The 25,979-nt window shown below is 36.4% G+C and overlaps 3 protein-coding genes and 2 long non-coding RNA genes across 10 annotated transcripts; 4 read left to right on the top strand and 1 right to left on the bottom strand.

Moving 5' to 3' along the window:
• Positions 1 to 260: 260 nt before the first annotated feature.
• Positions 261 to 24,973, top strand: LOC103505824. 5 transcript variants are annotated; one of them, XM_026821059.1, is made up of 13 exons: positions 4,050 to 4,442; positions 4,700 to 4,923; positions 5,239 to 5,349; positions 5,408 to 5,414; positions 5,532 to 5,626; positions 5,760 to 6,348; positions 7,325 to 7,465; positions 7,783 to 7,882; positions 8,360 to 8,479; positions 9,141 to 9,311; positions 9,857 to 9,974; positions 10,462 to 10,579; positions 24,810 to 24,973. In XM_026821059.1, the coding sequence occupies exons 2-13, from the start codon at positions 4,875 to 4,877 to the stop codon at positions 24,886 to 24,888; spliced, it is 1,698 nt and encodes a 565-aa protein (XP_026676860.1). In that variant the 5' UTR covers positions 4,050 to 4,442; positions 4,700 to 4,874; the 3' UTR covers positions 24,889 to 24,973. The 5 variants fall into 5 exon arrangements, with proteins under 5 accessions (XP_026676862.1, XP_026676861.1, XP_008468408.2 ...); XM_026821058.1 differs by lacking the exon at positions 9,857 to 9,974 and adding an exon at positions 9,560 to 9,677; XM_026821061.1 differs by lacking the exons at positions 4,050 to 4,442; positions 4,700 to 4,923; positions 9,857 to 9,974 and adding exons at positions 261 to 462; positions 9,560 to 9,677.
• Positions 5,969 to 7,034, bottom strand: LOC113466014. Its single transcript, XR_003390560.1, has 2 exons — positions 6,913 to 7,034; positions 5,969 to 6,415 (listed from the first exon to the last, which is right to left on the bottom strand). It is a non-coding gene; the product is annotated as an uncharacterized LOC113466014 (long non-coding RNA).
• Positions 16,502 to 18,559, top strand: LOC113466011. 2 transcript variants are annotated; one of them, XM_026821062.1, is made up of 4 exons: positions 16,502 to 16,624; positions 17,151 to 17,374; positions 17,690 to 17,807; positions 17,926 to 18,559. In XM_026821062.1, exons 2-4 carry the CDS (start codon positions 17,326 to 17,328, stop codon positions 18,557 to 18,559), a joined length of 801 nt encoding a protein of 266 aa, XP_026676863.1. In that variant the 5' UTR covers positions 16,502 to 16,624; positions 17,151 to 17,325. The 2 variants fall into 2 exon arrangements, with proteins under 2 accessions (XP_026676863.1, XP_026676864.1); XM_026821063.1 differs by lacking the exon at positions 16,502 to 16,624 and adding an exon at positions 16,641 to 16,717.
• LOC113466013 lies at positions 20,827 to 21,327 on the top strand. Its single transcript, XR_003390559.1, has 2 exons — positions 20,827 to 21,040; positions 21,193 to 21,327. It is a non-coding gene; the product is annotated as an uncharacterized LOC113466013 (long non-coding RNA).
• LOC108251964 (cystinosin homolog) lies at positions 24,891 to 25,954 on the top strand. The gene is made up of 3 exons (XM_017442589.2): positions 24,891 to 24,899; positions 25,310 to 25,479; positions 25,807 to 25,954. The coding sequence occupies exons 1-3, from the start codon at positions 24,891 to 24,893 to the stop codon at positions 25,925 to 25,927; spliced, it is 300 nt and encodes a 99-aa protein (XP_017298078.1). The 3' UTR covers positions 25,928 to 25,954.
• The last annotated feature ends 25 nt before the right edge of the window (positions 25,955 to 25,979 follow it).

Below are 25,979 nucleotides of genomic sequence, written 5' to 3'. Positions count from 1 at the left end.
TGTGACACGGAAGGAACAAAATTAGACTAACCAGACCATCAAAAACTGATGTTGTACACCAAATTGTTCCATTTAGCTTCCTTTTGAATAGGAACAAGGAGACTCTTATTTCAAGAAATGTGACCCATTGTACATATCATGTTACAGTTTACTTAGTTAGCATTTTAAATGCTTGACGTTTTAGTTGATAAGTTATTTGTTATTTTCTATGTTTCTTCTACAATTTAAATGCAATATTCTTGTTCAGGCTGTGACAGGATTGATGTGTCAGCCAAGTCGTGCAATCCTCGAGCTTTATTCTTCAAGAAAGAAAGTCCTTGATCGGCATTGAATGTTGAAGAAAGCATTGAAGTTGTAATTCCAAAGCTGTCAGATTTTCGTTCTGGAGACTAAGAGGGATAAACTACCTTACAATGATGAGAAGAAGTTTCGCATTCCAATGTGCGTTGATCACATTACTTGGTAAGTTGGCAGTTTTTCTACAGTACTATACTTACATATGATGAGAATTTCAGCTTAAGGAAAGTCGGAAATAATCTTGGCCAAGTGGGTATCACACTAGATATGCATAGCGGAAATTTCGGTTTCGATTCCTAATAAATACATACCACATACATAACATTTTTCACTATATTATACTTATGTAGACATATGAAAGCATTCAACGAGAAAGCAAAATTTTCAGACGAGGTAATATTATGTACCTATTACCCAGCACCTACACACCTAACTAATTAAAAGGATTAAAAATTAATCTGTTGAAAACTTTTGTTCCAGCCTCAGTGTGTTCCGTGAAGTGTCACCTAGAGGTGTCATCAAACTTCATTTTGATGTTGCATGGCACAACAAGTGAACTGACCATCACATACTACCAGCATCCAGTTGAAGAGTCTGTGTAAGTAATTGATAAACACATATGAGAAATACCGAAATAGAAACTACAATTTTATTTATTATTACAATTCGTACTTAGGTATACTTTTATTGATTTCGTTCCATGATACATTTTCAGGCTGTGACTCCACACTTTATCATTTCAGGTAACCAACATACTCTCATATCTACATTTTAAATTTAGAATTACCTACCTACCTAATCAAACTTGAAGTCCAAATTTAAACGACAATAGTAACTTGTTGCATATAAAAACAGAATCCATATTGAGGGAAGAAATTGACTCCTAGATTTTCCCAATAATGCCCCTTTACTTCTTAGGTTGCCATGTTTGGTTAAAAATGCAATAATTTACTACTAATTTAAGAAATTGTTATTTTATTCCATCTTGTTAGTAATATTTTCATATAGTTTCATATTAAATTAATATGACCTTTCCTTTCCCTCTGTGCATTTGCGTATAATTAGAAGAGAAAAATAAATCAAAAATTAAAGTTAAGCACGGCTTACCAATCTAAATCATTTTGAGGCTGTGACTCCACACTTTATCATTTCAGGTAACCAACATACTCTCATATCTACATTTTAAATTTAGAATTACCTACCTACCTAATCGAACTTGAAGTCCAAATTTAAACGACAATAGTAACTTGTTGCATATAAAAACAGAATCCATATTGAGGGAAGAAATTGATTCCTAGATTTTCCCAATAATACCCCTTTACTTCTTAGGTTGCCATGTTTGGTTAAAAATGCAATAATTTACTACTAATTTAAGAAATTGTTATTTTATTCCACCTCGTTACCTTGTAATATTTTCATATAGTTTCATATTAAATATGACCTTTCCTTTCCCTCTGTGCATTTGCGCATAATTAGAAGAGAAAAATAAATCAAAAATTAAAGTTAAGCACGGCTTACCAATCTAAATCATTTTTTTTTTTTGTTTATTTAAGTACTTACTATTGTAAATATATTAAAAGTTTATACATTTTTTATTTATTATAAAAAGAACGAAGTTAAGAACTCGAAATTTTTGTAAATAAAAATAAAATATACGAGTATATTTTACATACATACGAGTAGTTATGTATGATTGTTGTTATCTCTTATTAATTTTAGCCTCATGTTTTATTGATTTATTAAAAGAATCCTACTAGCATTATTATTTTTTTTTTTTTTTTTTTTTTACATATCGCCTAATGCTGAACTAGAGGGGTCGCACCGACGTGAATTTGACAGACGTAGCTCAAGAGAATACCAATAGAAAATAGCTATCAGGCAGGTTTGACAATCCGCGTGCTAAATTAACTTATTTACCCTATTATTTTTTATTCTATGTACTTTATAAATATTTATGTACGTGGCTAAAATATATCTGTTAGACTGACATTTTTTATTTTTTTTTTTTTTTTTACATATCGGCTAATGCCGAACTAGAGGGGTCGCACCGACGTGAATTTGACAGGCGTAGCTCAAGAGAATACCAATAGAAAATAGCTATCAGGCAGGCTTGACAATCCCCGTGCTAAATTAACTTATTTATCCTATTATTTTGTATTCTATGTACTTTATAAATATTTATGTACGTGCCTAAAATATATCTGTTTGTTAGACTGGGTTAAATTGCAAAACACCGTTTTGTCCTATGAGTTTTGATAATCTTCTCAGACCATAATTTCCCAGTGTTGATAACTAGCGTTTGCTGTATCTTAAAGATATAATAAATCTATAAGGATAAGGAATGAAAATTTGGTCAGCAGTACCTAGTTGTGTCGGTGATGTCAGATTGTTTCCTCAGATTAGGACTGACTTAGGTTCAAATGAAAGTAACCACTGAGGTAGTTACACCACATTAATTAGAGGTTTGTTAAAGAAATTTTTGTTCAACGTATGCAAATTAGTAATAAAAATCAAATTTAATTAATTTGGACCTCAGACGACCTAAATGATTTGAGGAATTTTCCAGTCGTTCTGTCAAGTAAATGCGCATTTTCTGATTGCCATCCCTTTTGTGATAACGGCAGGTTTGATGTCCACATCTCAGGTTATAAGCCTCATTTAATGACTTGGGAATACAGGGTAGGCAAAATACATTGATGCAACGCGCAATGGTGCTAATAATTGTCTCTTCTCTTTCTTCTTATTCTGCCTTTTTATTGCAATGTAGGAATTCTAGGTACGGCCAGTCGTTCTGTCAAGTAAATGCGCATTTTCTGATTGCCATCCCTTTTGTGATAACGGCAGGTTTGATGTCCACATCTCAGGTTATAGGCCTCATTATTTAATGACTATTGGGAATACAGGGTAGGCAAAACACATTGATGCAACGCGCAATGGTGCCAATAATTGTCTCTTCTCTTTCTTCCTATTCTGCCTTTTTATTGCAATGTAGGAATTCTAGGTACGATCACAAGTCACCGGTTATGGGTATCTACCTATAGCAAAGTGATATTTACCTATGGGTAAGTAGACTGATATTTTCTTTGAACCTGATAGCTAGTGATCGTTCACAAGTCACCGGTTATGGGTATCTACCTATACCAAAGTGATATTTACCTATGGGTAAGTAGACTGATATTTTCTTTGAACCTGATAGCTAGTGATCGTTTGACATCATACAGTTACATTTATTTTACTCTGGGCTAGGGGCATTTATAACAACAGTGTCTATTTTCTCTCGGGATTCTTGTGTCACAAGTCACCGGTTATGGGTATCTACCTATACCAAAGTGATATTTACCTATGGGTAAGTAGACTGATATTTTCTTTGAACCTGATAACTAGTGATCGTGTGACATCGTACAGTTACATTTATTTTACTCTGGGCTAGGGGCATTTATAACAACAGTGTCTATTTTATCTCGAGATTCTTGTACAAAATCGATGTAACCTATTTCCAGAAGCACCTAGTCAAACTTGATTCCCTGAATGATGAGAGTTCAACGGCAGGCTTATCACATATTTCTATTTGCTTATCATTTAGAATGACACAATGACTATTTTGCACAATTAGCGTTTTCCCTCTAAAAAAAATTACCCTGTAACATGCAATAAAGAGGGTTTGTTAACATTGGATTGAGGTGCCAGCTTGTTTAATGGATTTCTGATAACGGTAGATAAAAAGACTCGAATATAAAGCGTCTCTTTTGATAAGGAGCTGTAATCCACTGTCGTACTTCATTATAAATTGCAACACTCGAGTAATTTGCTAATAAGAAATTTCCTTTTCTTAGACTTTGACTTTCTTTGTTTTAATAAATTGTCAAACCAAGTATAAATTAAATAAAGTTCAGTCAGTGATTTCAATTTTCAAATCCCATTTTCAACTGTTTGTTGCGTACTAAAATAAATAAAAAAAAAAAACATCTCCGTGTTAAGCTTTTTCCGTGAACGTCCAACTTGAAAAATTAGGTCCTACTGCTTGTGTGCCAGTTCTGAATCGATTCAGATTATGAACAGTATTTTGTACAACAAAGAAGTGGCCATAATGGAAGTTGTCAAGTCTAAAAATCACATAATCTCGAAAATTCATCTAATTCTAATAGGTAAGTACTGACTACCGTGTTCGTCTTTCGTCATGTACATTGTACAAATAAACAAAAAGCAAACAAAATCGAGAGATAACACAAGAGGCATTTGATTGATAGTAGAAAATGCAAGAGACATTTAATACATACTATGTGAATGCTTGGACGGGGCACACAAGGGATCAAGAAGAGACCGCCTTAACATCATAATAATAAATACCTTCAGTTTTACCAAAAATTAATAATGTCTGCTCGATTGATTGTTTTAATTTCAGCAAACATGACTATTTGAAGGATTGATGTGTCAGCCAAGTCGTGCAATCCTCGAGCTTTATTCTTCAAGAAAGAAAGTCCTTGATCGGCATTGAATGTTGAAGAAACCATTGAAGTTGTAATTCCAAAGCTGTCAGATTTTCGTTCTGGAGACTAAGAGGGATAAACTACCTTACAATGATGAGAAGAAGTTTCGCTTTCCAATGTGCGTTGATCACATTACTTGGTAAGTTGGCAGTTTTTCTACAGTACTATACTTACATATGATAAGAATTTCAGCTTTAGGAAAGTCGGAAATAATCTTGGCCAAGTGGGTATCACACTAGATATGCATAGCGGAAATTTCGGTTTCGATTCCTAATAAATACATACCACATACATAACATTTTTCACTATATTATACTTATGTAGACATATGAAAGCATTCAACGAGAAAGCAAAATTTTCAGACGAGGTAATATTATGTACCTATTACCCAGCACCTACACACCTAACTAATTAAAAGGATTAAAAATTAATCTGTTGAAAACTTTTGTTCCAGCCTCAGTGTGTTCCGTAAAGTGTCACCTAGAGGTGTCATCAAACTTTATTTTGATGTTGCATGGCACAACAAGTGAACTGACCATCACATACTACCGGCATCCAGTTGAAGGTGTTGCATGGCACAACAAGTGAACTGACCATCACATACTACCAGCATCCAGTTGAAGAGTCTGTGTAAGTAATTGATAAACACATATGAGAAATACCGAAATAGAAACTACAATTTTATTTATTATTACAATTCGTACTTAGGTATACTTTTATTGATTTCGTTCCATGATACATTTTCAGAGTGGAGCTCATGAACCCATGGAAAACAAACAATGTGTCCAAAACCAAGACAACAGAAGTTGAGTACAAAATGAAAGACAAAATCACGGTAGCAGATCATAAAAACAATTTATCAACCCAATCACATTTTCAGAGTGGAGCTCATGAACCCATGGAAAACAAACAATGTGTCCAAAACCAAGACAACAGAAGTTGAGTACAAAATGAAAGAGAAAATCACGGTAGCAGATCATAAAAACACTTCATCAACCCAAGTTAAACAAGGAGCAGTCAAATATACACTATTAGAAGACATCAGTACACCATCTAAATCAAATCACAATACATCAAATGTCAAGTCTGAAGAAACAAATAATACGGTATCGGAAACAGTCACACCATCAATATTAGACAACATTTCATCAAAAGAAATGGAGTTTAATGAAGGTGTACATGATCTACAAAGAGTGAACAAGAAGCTGACTAAAGACATTGAATTGTTAGAAAAAGATATTAAAGATCTAAAACAAGTGGTACCAGTATCCACAGAAGTGAACGACCGACAAGTATACAACACGTCATTATATCGAAAAAGACGAGATTTTCCAATAATAGACACTGACAGTATGTCTACGTCTACAGAAGCAGAAAACTCGTATGAATTCGTAATAAGGAGAGTAATTACAGTGAAGGTCAACCACGAATACGTACTGTCCGCGAGTCAGAGCCTGTTCGAAATCAATGAATCTCTTCCTATACAATCCTGGCGTATTACATTGAATGGGTATAATCCTGGCAATGCCATTGTACTGATTCAACTGCAGCCCTATGAACAACTGTAAGTGTTACTTGATCTTGCTTTCTAATTACATTAAGGTAGAGATGCGGTTCTTTTTCTTTTAAACCTTTCCACAGCAGGTAATTTTGACAAGCAAGATACCGATGAACTTTGTTCTGTTTGAGTTATTGATTAAAAAAATCTGGTGTGAACATCACACGACTTTCCTTATCCTATTGAATGATGTTATTTGAGTGTTCTTTTACCCTAACTTTTACAATATCTCTAACCGTTTTGTCGCTATAGCTGGAAACCGCCAAAAAATGGTCGAAATCTGTCCAAAAGCGGTCAAAATACCGCCAAGCGCAGCAACCATCTAAACCAAACATTGAATGGGTATAATCCTGGCAATGCCATTGTACTGATTCAACTGCAGCCCTATGAACAACTGTAAGTGTTACATGATCTTGCTTTCCAATTACATTAAGGTAGAGATGCGGTTCTTTTTCTCCTGGCAATGCCATTGTACTGATTCAACTGCAGCCCTATGAACAACTGTAAGTGTTACATGATCTTGCTTTCTAATTACATTAAGGTGGAGATGCGGTTCTTTTTCTTTTAAACCTTTCCACAGCAGGTAATTTTGACAAGCAAGATACCGATGAACTTTGTTCTATTTGAGTTATTGATTATAAAAAGGAACCAGCACTCCAATCACAAAGTAGGAATTGAACTAGCGACTTTACAACCATTCCTGGCAATGCCATTGTACTGATTCAACTGCAGCCCTATGAACAACTGTAAGTGTTACTTGATCTTGCTTTCTAATTACATTAAGGTAGAGATGCGGTTCTTTTTCTTTTAAACCTTTCCACAGCAGGTAATTTTGACAAGCAAGATACCGATGAACTTTGTTCTGTTTGAGTTATTGATCACAAAGAGGAACCAGCACTCCAATCACAAAGTAGGAATTGAACTAGCGACTTTACAACCAAAAGCTTTATTAGATACTAGTAATCTGTTTTTCAAATTCCAGGGAGAAAGATGTGGTGGTCCATGTAGATGTAGAGAAAGGACATCACTGGACCACTCTGAGCACAATCATCGGCTGGATCTATTTTGTAAGCTGGGGGGCATCAGCTCATTGCCAGGTCCTTGTCAACTGGCAACGGAAAAGGTATTTAAGTTTTGTGAATAAAACCTTGAATCATGAAGAGCCTTCAGAAAATCGAGTTACATATTAGGAAACTAGCTTTGAAATTTTTTGAAGATTTTACAAAAGCTCGTGTATATTGTATCTATTGTGTATCATCAATATCACCGTGTATCATCAATAATGGAGATGTGAACATAACTTTTGCCCTAAGTTTCCAATAACATGACTCACCAGTGAAGCTATTTTACCAATAAAGGGCCGATTAGCGGTTATGCCTTTCTTGCACGAAAGCCTTTTGACACTGACCAATAAGAATCACCGGATTGACTTTGTTTCAGTGTGATTGGACTGAATTTCGACTACCTGGGGCTGAACATGATTGGACATTCGCTTTACGGAGTGTATAACTTCGTATTGTACTTCTCCTATCCTGTTCAGGTGAGGCCAAAAGGAAGATAAGTATGGAAGATAACATAGCAACGAGCGTCTTTCTAACGGATGTCTGTCTGGGCGGGACGTGAAACAAGGAGTAGACCAGCTTGGTCTGGCTGGGTTACTTCAAACAGGGAGGATACTAGCCTGAAATTTCCCTTGCTCAATCAATAGTACATGAGGGGTTATATCTAGCACTTTGTCTTATCTTGTGACTCCTCCTATCCTGTTCAGGTGAGGCCAAAAGGAAGATAAGTATGGAAGATAACATAGCAACGAGCGTCTTTCTAACGGATGTCTGTCTGGGGGGACGTGAAACAAGGAGTAGACCAGCTTGGTCTGGCTGGGTTACTTCAAACAGGGAGGATACCAGCCTGAAATTTCCCTTGCTCAATAAATAGTACATGAGAGGTTACATCTAGCACTTTGTCTTATCTTGTGACCTTTTTGAAGGTACAAATTAATACTTCATTTGTTTTCCAGGAAGAATATTATCTACGGAATCCTCATAGTGCCAATCCGATCCAACTGAACGATGTGGTATTCTCAGCACACAATTCTTTGGTCACCCTGTATACAGTTTACCAGTGCTACAAATACGAGGTGAGTTCATTTAAGGGTTTCCAAGTTCATCTTCTTATGAACATTAATTAATAGCATTGCGGCTTTCCCTCCAAAACTTTGGGACTTTTCCCGATTCAAATGATGTAATTTTGGCTACCGGATTTCGTTTTGATGAATAAAATGAATTACCTATTTCCTTGTTTATTAAAGAAATTGGAAAATATGAAAATCAAATTTTAAATTCAGGTATTTAGTGCTGGACAAGCTTAAATCTTTATGTATGCATTGCGGCTTTCCCTCCAAAACTTTGGGACTTTTCCCGATTCAAATGATGTAATTTTGGCTACCGGATTTCGTTTTGATGAATAAAGTAAATTATTTCCTTGTTTATTGAAGAAATTGGAAAAACATTAATTAATAGCATCGCGACTTTCCCTCCAAAACTTTGGGACTTTTCCCGATTCAAATGATGCAATTTTGGCTACCGGATTTCGTTTTGATGAATAAAGTAAATTATTTCCTTGTTTATTGAAGAAATTGGAAAATATCAAAATCAAATTTTAAATTCAAGTATTTAGTGCTGGACAAGCCTAAATCTTTATGTAGTTCCGTCTTTCTGTTGACTTTTTCAAATATCCTATACCTGCGCCATCGACACCTTGTTCAATGAAAATTGTTTTCTATTTCCTACCTGTTATAGCGCGGTAATCAACGGCTCTCCAAGGGTGCCAAATTATTGTACACGGTGTACGCCGTTTGGGTGTTCCTCTCTGGATTTCTGGCACTTGTGCACAAGATACATTGGTTGGACTTTATCAACCAGTGTGCCCTGATCAAGCTCACTATCACACTTATCAAATATGCTCCTCAGGTTAGTGGGTAGTATATGTTTGATTTTGAGTTTTGAAATAGAAAATAGGGGAGAAGCGAAGAGATGTACCTATCCTTGTCCAATAATCATCTTATTGGGATCAGATTCACCTTAGTCTAATCAAAACAAAATTTACTTTGATATTTTGGGTTCAACCTTGAATTTTTTTCGGGAACCCAAAACACTTTTTTTTTTGCAATTCGAGAAAGATATTGGCTTTCATCATGATAATTTGCTTTGTTTTTCAGGCCTACATGAACTTCAAGAGGAAGAGTACTGTTGGCTGGAGCATCGGTAATGTGCTACTGGATTTTGCTGGAGGACTTTTCAGTCTGCTGCAGATGCTTATTTTGGCTTACAACTTTGGTAAGTGCAAAACTTTGGATTCTTATTGGGATCAGATTCACCTTAGTCTAATCAAAACAAAATTTACTTTGATATTTTGGGTTCAACCTTGAATTTTTTTCGGGAACCAAAAACACTTTTTTTGTTGCAATTCGAGAAAGATATTGGCTTTCATCATGATAATTTGTTTTGTTTTTCAGGCCTACATGAACTTCAAGAGGAAGAGTACTGTTGGCTGGAGCATCGGTAATGTGCTACTGGATTTCGCTGGAGGACTTTTCAGTCTACTGCAGATGCTTATTTTGGCTTACAACTTTGGTAAGTGCAAAACATTGGACTCGGTAATGTGCTACTGGATTTCGCTGGAGGACTTTTCAGTCTACTGCAGATGCTTATTTTGGCTTACAACTTTGGTAAGTGCAAAACTTTGGACAGTTGACCCTAAAATACTTACTCGGCAGACATGCACTCAGGTGTTCGAACTCACGTCTCCGGAGTTCAAGTCAATTGTGATAACCGCGAACCTCATTCTATTGGTATCTACTTACTATACAGGGTGTTTGGCCATTAAGAGGTAACGAGAATTCCTGTTGAAGAACATCACGCAATGTTCGAATGACAGCATGAGGCGTTTTTGGTTTTATAAGGTTCTACTTCAGGATTTGATTCCTTTGCTCATCAGGATTAGTATGAAAAAGACAACGACTTACTCGAGAGAGCTAGACATTAGTCTATAAATTGTTCTCCTGGATTTTAGCTAAAGTTCCTTAGCGAAAAGCTCCCTGATTATCGCGTTTGTTTGCAGATGACTGGAACTCCCTCCTGACAGATACAACCAAACTGGGTCTTGCTGCATTTACTTTGATGTTTGATGTACTCTTCCTAGTGCAGCATTACATTCTTTATACGGACCATGACGACAAGTAAGTAAACTTTGATTTGGACTCTTTTGAGGTATCATTTTTATGAAAAAAAATAGTATTTTTTTTTGTAACGTAGGGGTGGTCAGGATAAATGTAGGGCACATTGCATACGTTATATCATATACAATTCCAGGCGTTGATATTGCTATCCAACACTTTGATGTTTGATGTACTCTTCCTAGTGCAGCATTACATTCTTTATACGGACCATGACGACAAGTAAGTAAACTTTGATTTGGACTTTTTTGAGGTATCATTTTTAGCCTATGAAAAAAAAAAAGTATTTTCTTGTAACGTAGGGGTGGTCAGGATAAATGTTAAAGACAACGAGCCAAATGGAAAGCTCAGGTTGGGCATTTTCTTCGCAAAATTAATCAAACAGATCTCTTAATCCGTAGTGTTTTTTTTTTTTTTCTGAGAATATCTGATGCTAGTTATTAGGTCTATAGAAAGATTGGAATTCGAACGTTTCGTACACATCTATCTCTATGGTTCCCAACAAATGTTCTGTATATGAAGAGAAGAGCAACATGTACAATATAGAAAATCATATAATAAAGAGCAAACAAGATGAGATGAGGTTTCGTATCTTGAGACTATCTTTATACGAACCTTTGCTCTCCTCTTTTAGAAGAACTTGGTACTCGAGAGCACTGATCTTAGAACGTCCACAATGTGTAGTGTGAAACAATATAGAAAATCATATAATAAAGAGCAAACAAGATGAGATGAGGTTTCGTATCTTGAGACTATCTTTATACGAACCTTTGCTCTCCTTGTTTAGAAGAACTTGGTACTGGAGAGCACTGATCTTAGAACGTCCACAATGTGTAGTGTGAAATAGCCGACGAACCTTTGAAACCTGTTCCTTAAGATGGATAACGAGGAAGAATCCCCTGAAAACGGATTTCACTGATAAAACAAGTTAAATCTACAAAGATTTTTGATAGTTGAACTACGAGTATACCTAAATGCTCTTGAGTGCTGTTAGCGGGAAAAGCTTTATCTGTGAAACACTGAAGATGGAAACATGACCTGAATGAATAGTGCAAGAATAACGAGGAAGAATCCCCTGAAAACGGATTTCACTGATAAAACAAGTTAAATCTACAAAGATTTTTGATTGTTGAACTACGAGTACCTAAATGCTCTTGAGTGCTGAGTGCTGTTAGCGGGAAAAGCTTTCTCTGTGAAACACTGAAGATGGAAACATGACCTGAATGGATAGTGCAAATCGGAACAAAGCCTATGTAACCTCGGTTGTAAATCTAGTGCCTTCGCAACTGCGCTACAGGGACAGAGCATTTTCTATGAAGATGCGATTTAGAACAAAACAAGGAGTGTGCAATATGAAGTTCCTTCTCGACTCTCCCGCAAGTTGAACGTGCTAAAGCTCCAGCACCGAGCTATCGTTATATGAGTTATATGCATGATTAATGACAAGCCGTGACGAGACCCTCCCCAATACTAATTCGGCAGATTTCCCCCTTTTGGAAATCTCAAAATATTCAAATCGGTTTTCATTAGTTTTAGTGATGCGCCAAATAACAGCTATCAAGTTACAGCTACCTTTGTTGAGGTGCATACTTGGGCCGCCATTGGATAACAGATATAAATCGTCTCAATATTTTGTTTTTTATAAAGATGAAAATTTATTGGAATCAGAATTCATTGCACAGCAGGAGGGAGGCTAGAGCTTCCCAATTCCCAATTAAAAGGAAGATGAGACAATTTCAGGTCCCATTCATTATAATCTAATTAATAACAAAAATAGTATTGATAGAACCAGACTCGTGGTGTAACAAAGAGCAGGGTTCGTAACCCGCAAGGAAAAGAAAGTGGTAATGGTTGGGAATAAGGAAATGGAACTTTGCTTCATTACCTGGCATTGTGCCATTTCTTACACTTGCTTTGGCTGTACCTAAGATTGGGGTTTTTCTTTCAAGTGTGAAGTCCTTTTACTTTAGTGGCTCGTGCAATGACAAACTGTTCTGCTAGTATGCAAATTATTCCGGGTGCTTGAATGTAACTGGTTTGTGTCGGATAAATAATAGATATTTTTATACGTTTAAAATAATTAAATAACATCATTACGACGGACTTCATGGATTGTATTTTATTTATAAATTTTTCAAGGTTTTTGTCACAAGAAAATTTCGACCCATCTTTAGTTGCCCTCTCTTCTGAAACATGGATTGTATTTTATTTATAAATTTTTCAAGGTTTTTGTCACAAGAAAATTTCGACCCATCTTTAGTTGCCCTCTCTTCTGAAATAGGTACAGCTTACTTCTGCAACGCAGACGCTCCAGGAGGACACTATAAATCGCCATCCTAAAAGGTAGGTATTGGAATCAGCGCAAAAAATCACATATTGAACTTGTTGAGAGAGAGGGAGAGACAAGGGAGAGAATATAGGTAGATCATTTTTTATTTGAAGAGTACTCCTGAGCTTGATCGCCATCCTAAAAGGTAGGTATTGGAATCAGCGCAAAAAATCACATATTGAACTTGTTGAGAGAGAGGGAGAGACAAGGGAGAGAATAGGTAGATCATTTATTTGAAGAGCAGAGTACTCCTGAGCTTGATGCTTGATCTATTCCAAAGGTTCGTCAAATTTTGTCAGCCCAAGTCACATAATCATCTACTTTTGTAGGAATAAGTGATGCTTCTGGGTTGACTAAAGAGACGCGACCGAACTTCCCAAATTCAAAGGATGATCCACGGTATCTGCCAACGCCAACTATGCACATTTTGATAGTAAAAAGCAAACTCCTTGCTAGAGTGGGTACCTATCACACTGTAGACTTTCACTCCGGAACTAGGAGTTGTCCTGGGTTCAATTCCCAGGAGAGTCGAGATTTTTTTTTCGGCTCTATGCCTAAGGACGGAGTTTTAAAATTCAGTGAGCATGGCAAACTAAACACATTGTGTACGTGCAAGGTATTGACTTTTATTCTTAACATTGTTTGAGAATTTGAGCACAGTAAAATTTACTCTCTTTGAAAAATTCCTCACTTTGTTGACATAATCATAGTCTTTTATTTGATTTCTTTTTCCAGATAAAACCAAATCTTCAGAAGGATCATAGTTCCTAAGGTAGATGAGAACAAAGTCCTCAATCTATCTCTTCCTGTGATATTGAAGTAATTGTGTTAGATTTAAGCAAAATAGTCTGTGATATGTCAAGAAATCCTTTCTAACATCAGGCTTATATGTGAATGTTCTAGTCGATTGGATTGTAAATTGGGGAGCATTTTCAAGCCATATTTTGATACTAGTCTGAAGATTGCCTTTTTTCTAACAAATAGTAAGACCCATGTTCATAGACTGGAGTATTATGTCAAGAAGAATGGGTGGCAGCAAATTCTTACTCAGCACTCTAGTCATTTTATTCAGTAAGTTTCTGACAACAATAGATCAGTTGCACTTACTTGGGTGATGTTCCAAGACATAGAGCAGGAAAAATGAGGACCAATGGAATTTTTCTTTTTCTTCTATGACTTCTAGATCCCAAGATAAATCATGTCAAGAAGAATGGGTGGCAGCAAATTCTTACTCAGCACTCTAGTCATTTTATTCAGTAAGTTTCTGACAACAATAGATCAGTTGCGCTTACATGGATGATGTTTCAAAGTCATAGAGCAGGAAAAATGAGACCCAACAAAATTTTTCTTTTTCTTCTACAACTTCTAGATCCCTAGATAAATTGATTAAAAAAATACCAGTAAATCGTAAACTTTGACGTCACAGCATGCTCCCATAGGCGATTACGTCACATCAAATGTCCCAAGGAAAGCTCCTTTGCAGGCAACACATTAATGTGTTTGTGCATATATGTTTCTGTGCATTTCTTTCTGCTCCTCCACAAGCATCTGGAGTATTTTTATGGCATGAAAACCCAACAGAACATCGATATTGTGAAAGTTAGAGAAATCTATTTGCTCCTGGAGTATTTTTATGGCATGAAAACCCAACAGAACATCGATATTGTGAAAGTTAGAGAAATCTATTTGCTCCTGATGAAATATGTACCTACATGGGTACAATTTTTGGTTGCGCATTTTTGAATGAGTGCATGCTTCAAGCAATGAAGATAATATACGAGTACTAATAGTCCAAATGGCAAAGTTAATGACTTAAATAAGTCTTTTGGAACTAATTTTGTGTAACCATATTATTAGAGAATTACTTGAAATGGTTGCGCATTTTTGAATGAGTGCATGCTTCAAGCAATGAAGATAATATACGAGTACTAATAGTCCAAATGGCAAAGTTAATGACTTCAATAAGTCTTTTGGAACTAATTTTGTGTAACCATATTATTAGAGAATTTCTTGAAAGGAAATATTGATTTTGATACTAGTCTGAAGATTGCCTTTTTTCTAACAAATAGTAAGACCCATGTTGATAGACTGGAGTATTTTTATGGCATGAAAACCAAACAGAACATCGATATTGTGAAAGTTAGAGAAATCTATTTACTCCTGATGAAATATGTACATGGGTACAATTTTTGGTTGTGCATTTTTGAATGAGTGCATGCTCCAAGCAATGAAGATAATATACGAGTACTAATAGTCCAAATGGCAAAGTTAATGACTTAAATAAGTCTTTTGGAACTAATTTTGTGTAACCATATTATTAGAGAATTACTTGAAATGAAATAGTAGTGATCGTTTGACATCGTACAGTTACATTTATTTTACTCTGGGCTAGGGGCATTTATAACAACAGTGTCTATTTTATCTCGAGATTATTGTACAAAATCGATGTAACCTATTTCCAGAAGCACCTAGTCAAACTTGATTCCCTGAATGATGAGAGTTCAACGGCATGCTTATCACATGTTTCTATTTGCTTATCATTTAGAATGACACAATGACTATTTTGCACAATTAGCGTTTTCCCTCTAAAAAAAATTCTATTTTATCTCGAGATTCTTGTACAAAATCGATGTAACCTATTTCCAGAAGCACCTAGTCAAACTTGATTCCCTGAATGATGAGAGCTCAACGGCATGTTTATCACATGTTTCTATATGCTTATCATTTAGAATGACACAATGACTATTTTGCACAATTAGCGTTTTCCCTCTAAAAAAAAATTACCCTGTAACATGCAATAAAGAGGGTTTGTTAACATGGGATTGAGGTGCCAGCTTGTTTAATGGATTTCTGATAACGGTAGATAAAAAGACTCAAATATAAAGCGTCTCTTTTGATAAGGAGCTGTAATCCACTGTCGTACTTCATTATAAATTGCAACACTCGAGTAATTTGCTAATAAGAAATTTCCTTTTCTTAGACTTTGACTTTCTTTGTTTTAATAAATTGTCAAACCAAGTATAAATTAAATAAAGTTCAGTCAGTGATTTCAATTTTCAAATCCCATTTTCAACTGTTTGTTGCGTACTAAAAAAAAAACATCTCCGTGTTGAGCTTTTTCCGTGAACGTCCAACTTGAAAAATTAGGTCCTACTGCTTGTGTAATTGTCAAACCAAGTATAAATTAAATAAAGTTCAGTCAGTGATTTCAATTTTCAAATCCCATTTTCAACTGTTTGTTGCGTACTAAAATAAATAAAAAAAAAAAACATCTCCGTGTTAAGCTTTTTCCGTGAACGTCCAACTTGAAAAATTAGGTCCTACTGCTTGTGTGGAAATATTGTAATACCCTTTGCATGTTTTCCCAATCCTACTTGGATGAAATAATTAAACTAACCCTAGGCCGGCTAATATTGTCCTACATTAGGTCAGGGCCCAGATGTACCCTACAACAATGTCTTAAGAGATCTTGTTCATTTTCATTACGTCTCTTGTATTGTTTACGACAAAGAACTCGAATGGAAGCTTCGTATGCTTGAATTATTGTAATGTTGCAAGTAATAGTACATATAATAATTTGTCCGTGTTCATTTGCTTGTGTGCCAGTTCTGAATCGATTCAGATTATGAACAGTATTTTGTACAACAAAGAAGTGGCCATAATGGAAGTTGTCAAGTCTAAAAATCACATAATCTCGAAAATTCATCTAATTCTAATAGGTAAGTACTGACTACCGTGTTCGTCATGTTCCATAATGGAAGTTGTCAAGTCTAAAAATCACATAATCTCGAAAATTCATCTAATTCTAATAGGTAAGTACTGACTACCGTGTTCGTCTTTCGTCATGTACATTGTACAAATAAACAAAAAGCAAACAAAATCGAGAGATAACACAAGAGGCATTTGATTGATAGTAGAAAATGCAAGAGACATTTAATACATACTATGTGAATGCTTGGACGGGGCACACAAGGGATCAAGAAGAGACCGCCTTAACATCATAATAATAAATACCTTCAGTTTTACCAAAAATTAATAATGTCTGCTCGATTGATAGCAAACAAAATCGAGAGATAACACAAGAGGCATTTGATTGATAGTAGAAAATGCAAGAGACATTTAATACATACTATGTGAATGCTTAGACGGGGCACACAAGGGATCAAGAAGAGACCGCCTTAACATCATAATAATAAAAACCTTCAGTTCTACCAAAAATTAATTATGTCTGTGTTTTAATTTCAGCAAACATGACTATTTGAAGGATTGATGTGTCAGCCAAGTCGTGCAATCCTCGAGCTTTATTCTTCAAGGAAGAAAGTCCTTGATCGGCATTGAATGTTGAAGAAAGCATTGAAGTTGTAATTCCAAAGCTATCAGATTTTCGTTCTGGAGACTAAGAGGGATAAACTACCTTACAATGATGAGAAGAAGTTTCGCTTTCCAATGTGCGTTGATCACATTACTTGGTAAGTTGGCAGTTTTTCTACAGTACTATACTTACATATGATAAGAATTTCAGCTTTAGGAAAGTCGGAAATAATCTTGGCCAAGTGGGTATCACACTAGATATGCATAGCGGAAATTTCAGTTTCGATTCCTAATAAATGCATACCACATACATAACATTTTTCACTATATTATACTTATGTAGACATATGAAAGCATTCAACGAGGAGGCAAAATTTTCAGACGAGGTAATATTATGTACCTATTACCCAGCACCTACACACCTAACTAATTAAAAGGATTAAAAGTTAATCTGTTGAAAACTTTTGTTCCAGCCTCAGTGTGTTCCGTAAAGTGTCACCTAGAGGTGTCATCAAACTTCATTTTGATGTTGCATGGCACAACAAGTGAACTGACCATCACATACTACCAGCATCCAGTTGAAGAGTCTATGTAAGTAATAAAATTGATAAACACATATGAGAAATACCGAAATAGAAACTACAATTTTATTTATTATTACAATTCGTAGGTATACTTTTATTGATTTCGTTCGATGATACATTTTCAGAGTGGAGCTCATGGACCCATGGAAAACAAACAATGTGTCCAAAACCAAGACAACAGAAGTTGAGTACAAAATGAAAGAGAAAATCACGGTAGCAGATCATAAAAACACTTCATCAACCCAAGTTAAACAAGGAGCAGTCAAATATACACTATTAGAAGACATCAGTACACCATCTAAATCAAATCACAATACATCAAATGTCAAGTCTGAAGAAACAAATAATACGGTATCGGAAACAGTCACACCATCAATATTAGACAACATTTCATCAAAAGAAATGGAGTTTAATGAAGGTGTACATGATCTACAAAGAGTGAACAAGAAGCTGACTAAAGACATTGAATTGTTAGAAAAAGATATTAAAGATCTAAAACAAGTGGTACCAGTATCCACAGAAGTGAACGACCGACAAGTATACAACACGTCATTATATCGAAAAAGACGAGATTTTCCAATAATAGACACTGACAGTATGTCTACGTCTACAGAAGCAGAAAACTCGTATGAATTCGTAATAAGGAGAGTAATTACAGTGAAGGTCAACCACGAATACGTACTGTCCGCGAGTCAGAGCCTGTTCGAAATCAATGAATCTCTTCCTATACAATCCTGGCGTATTACATTGAATGGGTAATTAATATAAAAGTGTATGGGAAAGTTGCTCAAACCAAATACTGGTATTGTTACAGTTCAGAATAGCTTTTAAGTTTTAACAAAAATCACAAAACTTGTATTCAGATTAGTGACTTGATTCAAACATATTTCTCTCTCGTCTGGGCATGAGAGCATGGAATAATTTCATACAATCCAACTTTTCATTTTAAATGGGGTTTTTTCTTTCATTTTTTCATCAAAGCCAAATAATATTATACATATTTCTCTTACGTTTATTTATTTATTTTTTTCCTTCACAGGGACTGTTCTGATATTTATGAACTGGGAACTGCATAAGCTGGACACTCAACACCCTTGTCTAAGACCCATCCCACCAAGTGCTGATCTCAAGAGTCGATTGTGACCTATTGTCAAAAATTCCAGGGACTCCAATTTTGATCAGAAGCACTATCATTAATCATTGTAAAATTTTAATTAATTTTACTATGAGAAATTCCTTATTTGAAAAACTAGATGTCTTCTATGACAAATTGTCAGTCTCGTATACGAAATTTCCAGTTTCTCCAGTGAGGAATTTCTTAGAAGTAATCCCACTTCTTGATTCCGCCCTTCACAGTACTGTTTTGGTTGTGACCGATATTATGTCTTGTTTAACATTGTTTACTAGATGGTTTCCCCGAATTCTAGTCCTTTTATTACTGCATAGAAGAGTCTTACCTATTGTGAATCCGAATTGTTGATTTTTTTCCCACATCCAATGTTCTATTAGGTAGGATAGACTAGATATATTTCATTCTATTCTATTTTTATATGTCAGTGACAATACATTCCTGTATGTGTGTGACACGGAAGGAACAAAATTAGACTAACCAGACCATCAAAAACTGACAATGGTTTACAAAAACTGCTTTGCTGTGCTGCGTGACTGTGCTGCGTAGCTGTGTCTCAATGTGCGCCGGGCCTTTTTTTGTTGTGGTTATTTTGCTAGAATTTAGTATGCATTATTATTTATGCCTGTTATAGAGATATTAGATTGGTGGAATAATAGGGGTGATAGTTGAACTACGAGTACCTACATATATGCTCTTGAGTGCTGTTAGCGGGAAAAGCTTTCTCTGTGAAACACTGAAGATGGAAACATGACCTGAATGGATAGTGCAAATCGGAACGAAGCCGATGTAACCTCGGTTGTAAATCTAGTGCCTTCGCAACTGCGCTACAGGGACAGAGCATTTTCTATTAAGATGCGAATTATAACAAAACAAAGAGTGTGCAATGTGAAGTTCCTTCTCGACTCTCCCGCAAGTTGAACGTGCTAAAGCTCCAGCACCGAGCTATCGTTATATGAGTTATATGCATGATTAATTACCTAAATGCTCTTGAGTGCTGTTAGCGGGAAAAGCTTTCTCTGTGAAACACTGAAGATGGAAACATGACCTGAATGGATAGTGCAAATCGGAACGAAGCCGATGTAACCTCGGTGGTAAATCTAGTGCCTTCGCAACTGCGCTACAGGGACAGAGCATTTTCTATGGAGATGCGATTTAGAACAAAACAAGGAGTGTGCAATATGAAGTTCCTTCTCGACTCTCCCGCAAGTTGAACGTGCTAAAGCTCCAGCACCGAGCTATCGTTATATGAGTTATATGCATGATTAATGACAAGCCGTGACGAGACCCTCCCCAATACTAGACGCTATCTCGACCGCGGAAATCTCCCATTGCCCCACAAAACAAAAGGCACCATCATCGACAACGCTATCGATCTCTCCCATATTCACCCAAACGTCCAACCGATTCGTGACCGAGAGGGGAAAGAAATCGGCGCAGTGTTAAAATTGTGTTTATGAGGTGAGACCAATCTGTTTAAACCGTGGAGCCCCCTAGATGAGTGCCGTGGGACGAAATCGATTTGCAGTTGAGAAGAGGGGAATGATAGACACCCAAAATAGATAATTGCTTACCTTCTTTTATATGACTAGGGCAAAATATGTAGATAATTCATCACCTTATTTTGTATGACGAGGGTTCTTAGGGATTTTCCGAAATGGACTCGAGTTTCGTCTCTCTCGTAGGCTTTCAAGATGACTGATGAGAAGAGGGGAATGTTAGACACCTGAAAGAGATAATTGCTTACCTTCTTTTATATGACTTGGGCAAAATATGTAGATAATTCCTCACCTTATTTTGTATGACGAGGGTTCTTAGGGATTTTCCGAAATGGACTCGAGTTTCGTCTCTCTCGTAGGCTTTCAAGATGACTGAGAGAAGAGGTAAATGTTAGACACCCAAAATAGATAACTGCTTACCTTCTTTTATATGACTAGGGCAAAATATGTAGATAACTACTCACCTTGTTTTGTATGACGAGGGTTCTTAGGAATTTTCCGAAATGGACTCGAGTTTCGTCTCTCTCGTATGCTTTCAAGATGACTGAACTTGATTTGTTGGTGGAATCGTACTCGGATTCCCGAGGTTCCTATGTGAGCTTTTCAGGAGAGGTGATTTTGATTTTTCACTTTTGAAAATTTTCGTTTTGCTAGAATGGAGCAGTTGCAGTTGGGTAAAAATTATGAATAAAAGGTCGATTCCTACGTAAAAAGTTGTGAAAAATCCAAATCTGAAGTTTTCCTATGTGAACTTTTCAGGAGAGGTGATTTTGATTTTTCACTTTTGAAAATTTTCGTTTTGTTAGAATTGATGAAAAATTGCAAACCTTTAAAAAGTTAGGTGGACGAGATTGTGTTTCTTAATAGATTCCGACCACACCTCAACCGATTTTCAACAGCTTTCAGAGTTCACGAAGTTTGAAAAGAGTTTGTCCTTAGCGATTTCAGCATCTTCAAATGTAGACCCAGCATATCTTATCCTCCCAATATCCAAGATATCCTTCAGACTTGTGATTCTTGTCGTTGAATGTGGTTTATCCAAAGCCAATAATTTTATTTCTCTGCTGTACTTACATAGGGTACGTCACCTCTGAGTTGAGAGGGGAAGACATTTTTTTATCATGTTAATTTATCTTTTCCCGACCATTCAAGTAAACTTTGTAGCCGCTTACTGTCATGTACATATCTTTGAGAGAATTTTTTTATTAATACATGGGAGAGAAAAGACCTACTTACTTTTGTCATAAGTAGGTATACCTACCTACCTACATATGAGGTACAATGAGGAGGTATCTGGTATACCTACTTATAATCTTTTGATGGCCTATTGGATCTATATTGGTGATCTATTGAGTCTTGCACAATGGAGACAAACCCGAGAAACACAGGAAACAGTTTGTCTCAATAAAATTTTCACTGTATCAGCGGAGTATGTCCTTAATTCCTAAGTATTCCAAATCCAGGCCACAATCTCCGCAAAGTGACAGACGGTCTGTTGACTTTTTTTCTCATTTGAATAAATAATTGTGCTCGAAATTAATACGTTACCTCTTAGTTGAGAGGGGAAGATATTTTTTTATCGTGTTAATTTATCTTTTCCCGACCATTCAAGTAAACTTTGTAACCGCTCACTGGCATGTCTCTTTGCGAGATTTTTTTCTATGAATATGTAAGAGAAAAGACCAATGAGAAAAGAGTACCTACCTACTTTCTTTTACCTTAAGTGGGTAAGTACCTACCTACTTACTTTTACCTTAAGTGGGTACCTACCTACTTACTTTTACCTTAAGCGGGTACCTACCTACCTTCTTATTAGGTACAGTGAGGAGGTAGGTACATAATCATATTTACGAGTATGTATAGTGTATACCTACTTTGAATCTTTTGATGGCCCATTGAACTTTAATTGGTGATCTATGGGGTCTTGGAATACTAATATCGAGAACACACAGGAAACTGCTAGTCTCAATAAAATCCTGGGTGTTACTCTTTTCTCCAGACCCAGATGACATCCCCGCCACACGCCTCCACTTAAGCGAAACTTGGGTCCTGAACCCTAAAATTTACACCTAAGACTTCAGTTAAGTCCTGAACCCTAAACCTTGGGCTGGCCACTCACTATCAGGTATGAGGTAGACCTGACAGGTGAACCTCATCAGCTGTACCTGATAGTGAGTGGCCGGCCTTACACTTGAGACCTTAGTTAGGTCCGGAACCATTAAACTTACAACCAAAACATCAGTTAAGTCCTGAACCCCGAACCTTACACTTAGAACTTGACTTAAGTTCAGTCCTGACCCCTACATTATCTCCTAACTAGAGAGATTATGCCGCGATAAATAAAATCGCGATCAGATTGATTTGTGTGATTAGGATGGGACCTTTGTCTCTAATCTGACATGATAACATGACCGGGATCACTAGACGTGACTTGGAGAGGTCTTATCAGTGGCGACTGTACGTGAGGGGAAATGAATCTTACGTGCCAGTATACAATGATTTCACAGGGGGGCGATTGTTCATTCCCATGGTCGGAAAAATCCAGTTAAGTCATCTGCTGGATCACTTCTATAAATATACCTCCGCTGATCAATCTTTATATTTTAGCCAACACCTGAGAACAGCCTAAGATGCGTTTCGTTCTTATTTGAACTCATCAGTTAGACATAGCTCTCAGGTGCTGGCCAAGAATTTGGAAGTGTTATTTAAACTTCAGAGATGGAAATTGTGGAGAAACGAGAACCTGCGTTTTCTATGTAAGATTATATTTGTGTTGACTACCCACGGCAGCTTGGAGAGAATCACTGCAGAAGCAAGCTTGCTGCTCTTACCTACATAATGACATGCATTGTGTATCCAGCTCATTATGTAAAGCAGTTCTAGTTAGAAATGGTATGGGGCTTTTACCTGGTACATGAAATAAATCAGAAATGCAAATCAGGTCTGCACGGCCACAGCACAAAAACATATAATAATGCATATTACAATACCCGGGCAACAATTGTTAAGCAAATTAGAGACGATTGCTATCGAGTTGGCTAATTCTTAATCATTAGAATCCACGGTGGTCTAAATCTTTCAAACAAACACAAATCTTATTATTTTTCCTCTCGTATGTTCCATTGGAAACACGTCTCTCTAGAGAGATTGTGTTATGGTGTAATGAAAGTAATACCTTTCATTACATGAAATAGGGATGCAGTTGCGCGTTGGATTGAAATTTGAACACTGAGTTACAGAACGATAAAGGGAAGTGTCTTCAGTTTACAATGAAGTGAAGGACCACTGCATTAGAAAAGTGGCGAACAGCCACATGATTTGTCATTTTCCCTCGCTTATCCCAAAACGGCCAAGATACAGAAGGTGTAAGATTAAGAAGAGGAAACCTATACGAAGCAGCCAAGTGCAGAACACGCCCCAGTAAAATTGCCAATAGAGCTAAAGAACTGAAACATTATTGTGGAATACCTATTCAGTACCTACTTGAAACTCCTCAAAAATATTATAATATTCACTCCTATCGCCAGGAAAAGAGAAGTAAGCTTACAGAATTAGCAATCAGCTCTACGGCCAGTAATACCTCTTAATCCCCCAGAAAAAAATACACCCACTTGCTGAAATCATCCTCCAGAAAAATGTATATCTATTTGCTTGTACCATCATCTTCTTCTTCTTCTTTTAATATTATAGTACCTAGGGTTATCTACATGTAGAGTTACTTAGTTAACTACACCTGCGAAAACATTTGTATATTGTGCATGTAAATAGGCGAAAATTCTACTAGTTCTGTGAGTGCGTGAGAAATCTGTGAGATCAAAAACACCGCCATCCTGCGTGTCATAATGTCATATGTAGGTACATAATGTCATATGTACAATACATAATGTCATAAATGTACAATACGTGAATAAAGAGAGTTATGTTTACGCATCACCTGAGTACATGGTTCAAAGGTCATGAGGCATCCTCTATGCCAACAGCTTTTAAGAACTGCCGGCTTCGGTGCTTTGTTCTCAAAATCCCGCGCTACTTACACATCACCTGAGTACATGGTTCAAAGGTCATGAGGCATCCTCTATGCCAACAGCTTTTAAGAACTGTCGGCTTCGGTGCTTTGTTCTCAAAATCCCGCGCTACTCAGTGACATCCAAATCAAAAGTTTTAATCTCCGCAAAGTGATTTTTCCTTTACTCTCATACCGAATATTCAAAGGTAGAACGAAAATCAGCTCTTATGGAGGATATTACCTACATAGGATGGATGAAAATTAATCTTGGGTGATTTCTTTCTTCAACGAGAAAAGCCTGGAAAAAAAAATCGAAGCATAACCTTCTTTAAGTTCTAAGAATGGGTGCTTATTTTTTTCTCGTCCTTTTTTCAGGCCATATTTTGTTGAGGAAGACATAGAGAAGAAAGCAGATACTGGCATAGATGGCTTCAAGTCGACTGTGATATATTAATTATGGACCTAGTAATTACCCAGAGATTGATTTTTAAAGGAAAATTTGAAATAGATAAAATATAAAATATTTTTCTAAAATGAAATTTTTGATTTTTTTTTTCATCTGTACCTATTCCGCAGAATATGATTTTGCACCTAAAAACATTTCTGTAATACTGCATATACCTACCTAATCGCCACTCAAATGTTATTGACTTACGCTATTGGTGTAGCATTTGTGGTCTGCACGACATACATTGCTCAATATTTACAACTCATTTATCATTTATACGTGTTTTGACATTAAAAACTGACCATCGAAAATTTGACCCGATTACATTACTTTCCTTCCTATAGGATAAGGAAAGTAAAAAGGAACCAGCACTCCAATCACAAAGTAGGAATTGAACTAGCGACTTTACAACCATAAGCTTTACTAGATACTAGTAATCTGTTTTTCAAATTCCAGGGAGAAAGATGTGGTGGTCCATGTAGATGTAGAGAAAGGACATCACTGGACCACTCTGAGCACAATCATCGGCTGGATCTATTTTGTAAGCTGGGGGGCATCAGCTCATTGCCAGGTCCTTGTCAACTGGCAACGGAAAAGGTATTTAAGATTTGTGAAAAAACCTTGTATCATGAAGAGCCTTCAGAAAATCGAGTTATATATTAGGAAACTAGCTTTGAAATTTTTTTTAAGATTTTACAAAAGCTCGTGTATATTGTATCTATTGTGTATCATCATGTATCATCAATATCAACGTGTGTCATCAATAATGGAGATGTGAACATAACTTTTGCCCTAAGTTTCCAATAACATGACTCACCAGTGAAGCTATTTTACCAATAAAGGGCCGATTAGCGGTTATACCCTTCTTGCACGAAAGCCTTTTGACACTGACCACTAAGAGTCACCGGATTGACTTTGTTTCAGTGTGGTTGGACTGAATTTCGACTACCTGGGGCTGAACATGATTGGACATTCGCTTTACGGAGTGTACAACTTCGTATTGTACTTCTCCTATCCTGTTCAGGTGAGGCCAAAAGGAAGATAAGTATGGAAGATAACATAGCAACGAGCGTCTTTCTAACGGATGTCTGTCTGGG

Source organism: Diaphorina citri, unplaced genomic scaffold (assembly GCF_000475195.1).
Source record: "Diaphorina citri unplaced genomic scaffold, Diaci psyllid genome assembly version 1.1 scaffold197, whole genome shotgun sequence".
Taxonomy (NCBI): Eukaryota; Metazoa; Arthropoda; class Insecta; order Hemiptera; family Psyllidae; genus Diaphorina; species Diaphorina citri.
Note: the sequence above shows the minus strand (reverse complement) of the source record. Positions and strands in the feature narration are given on the sequence as shown.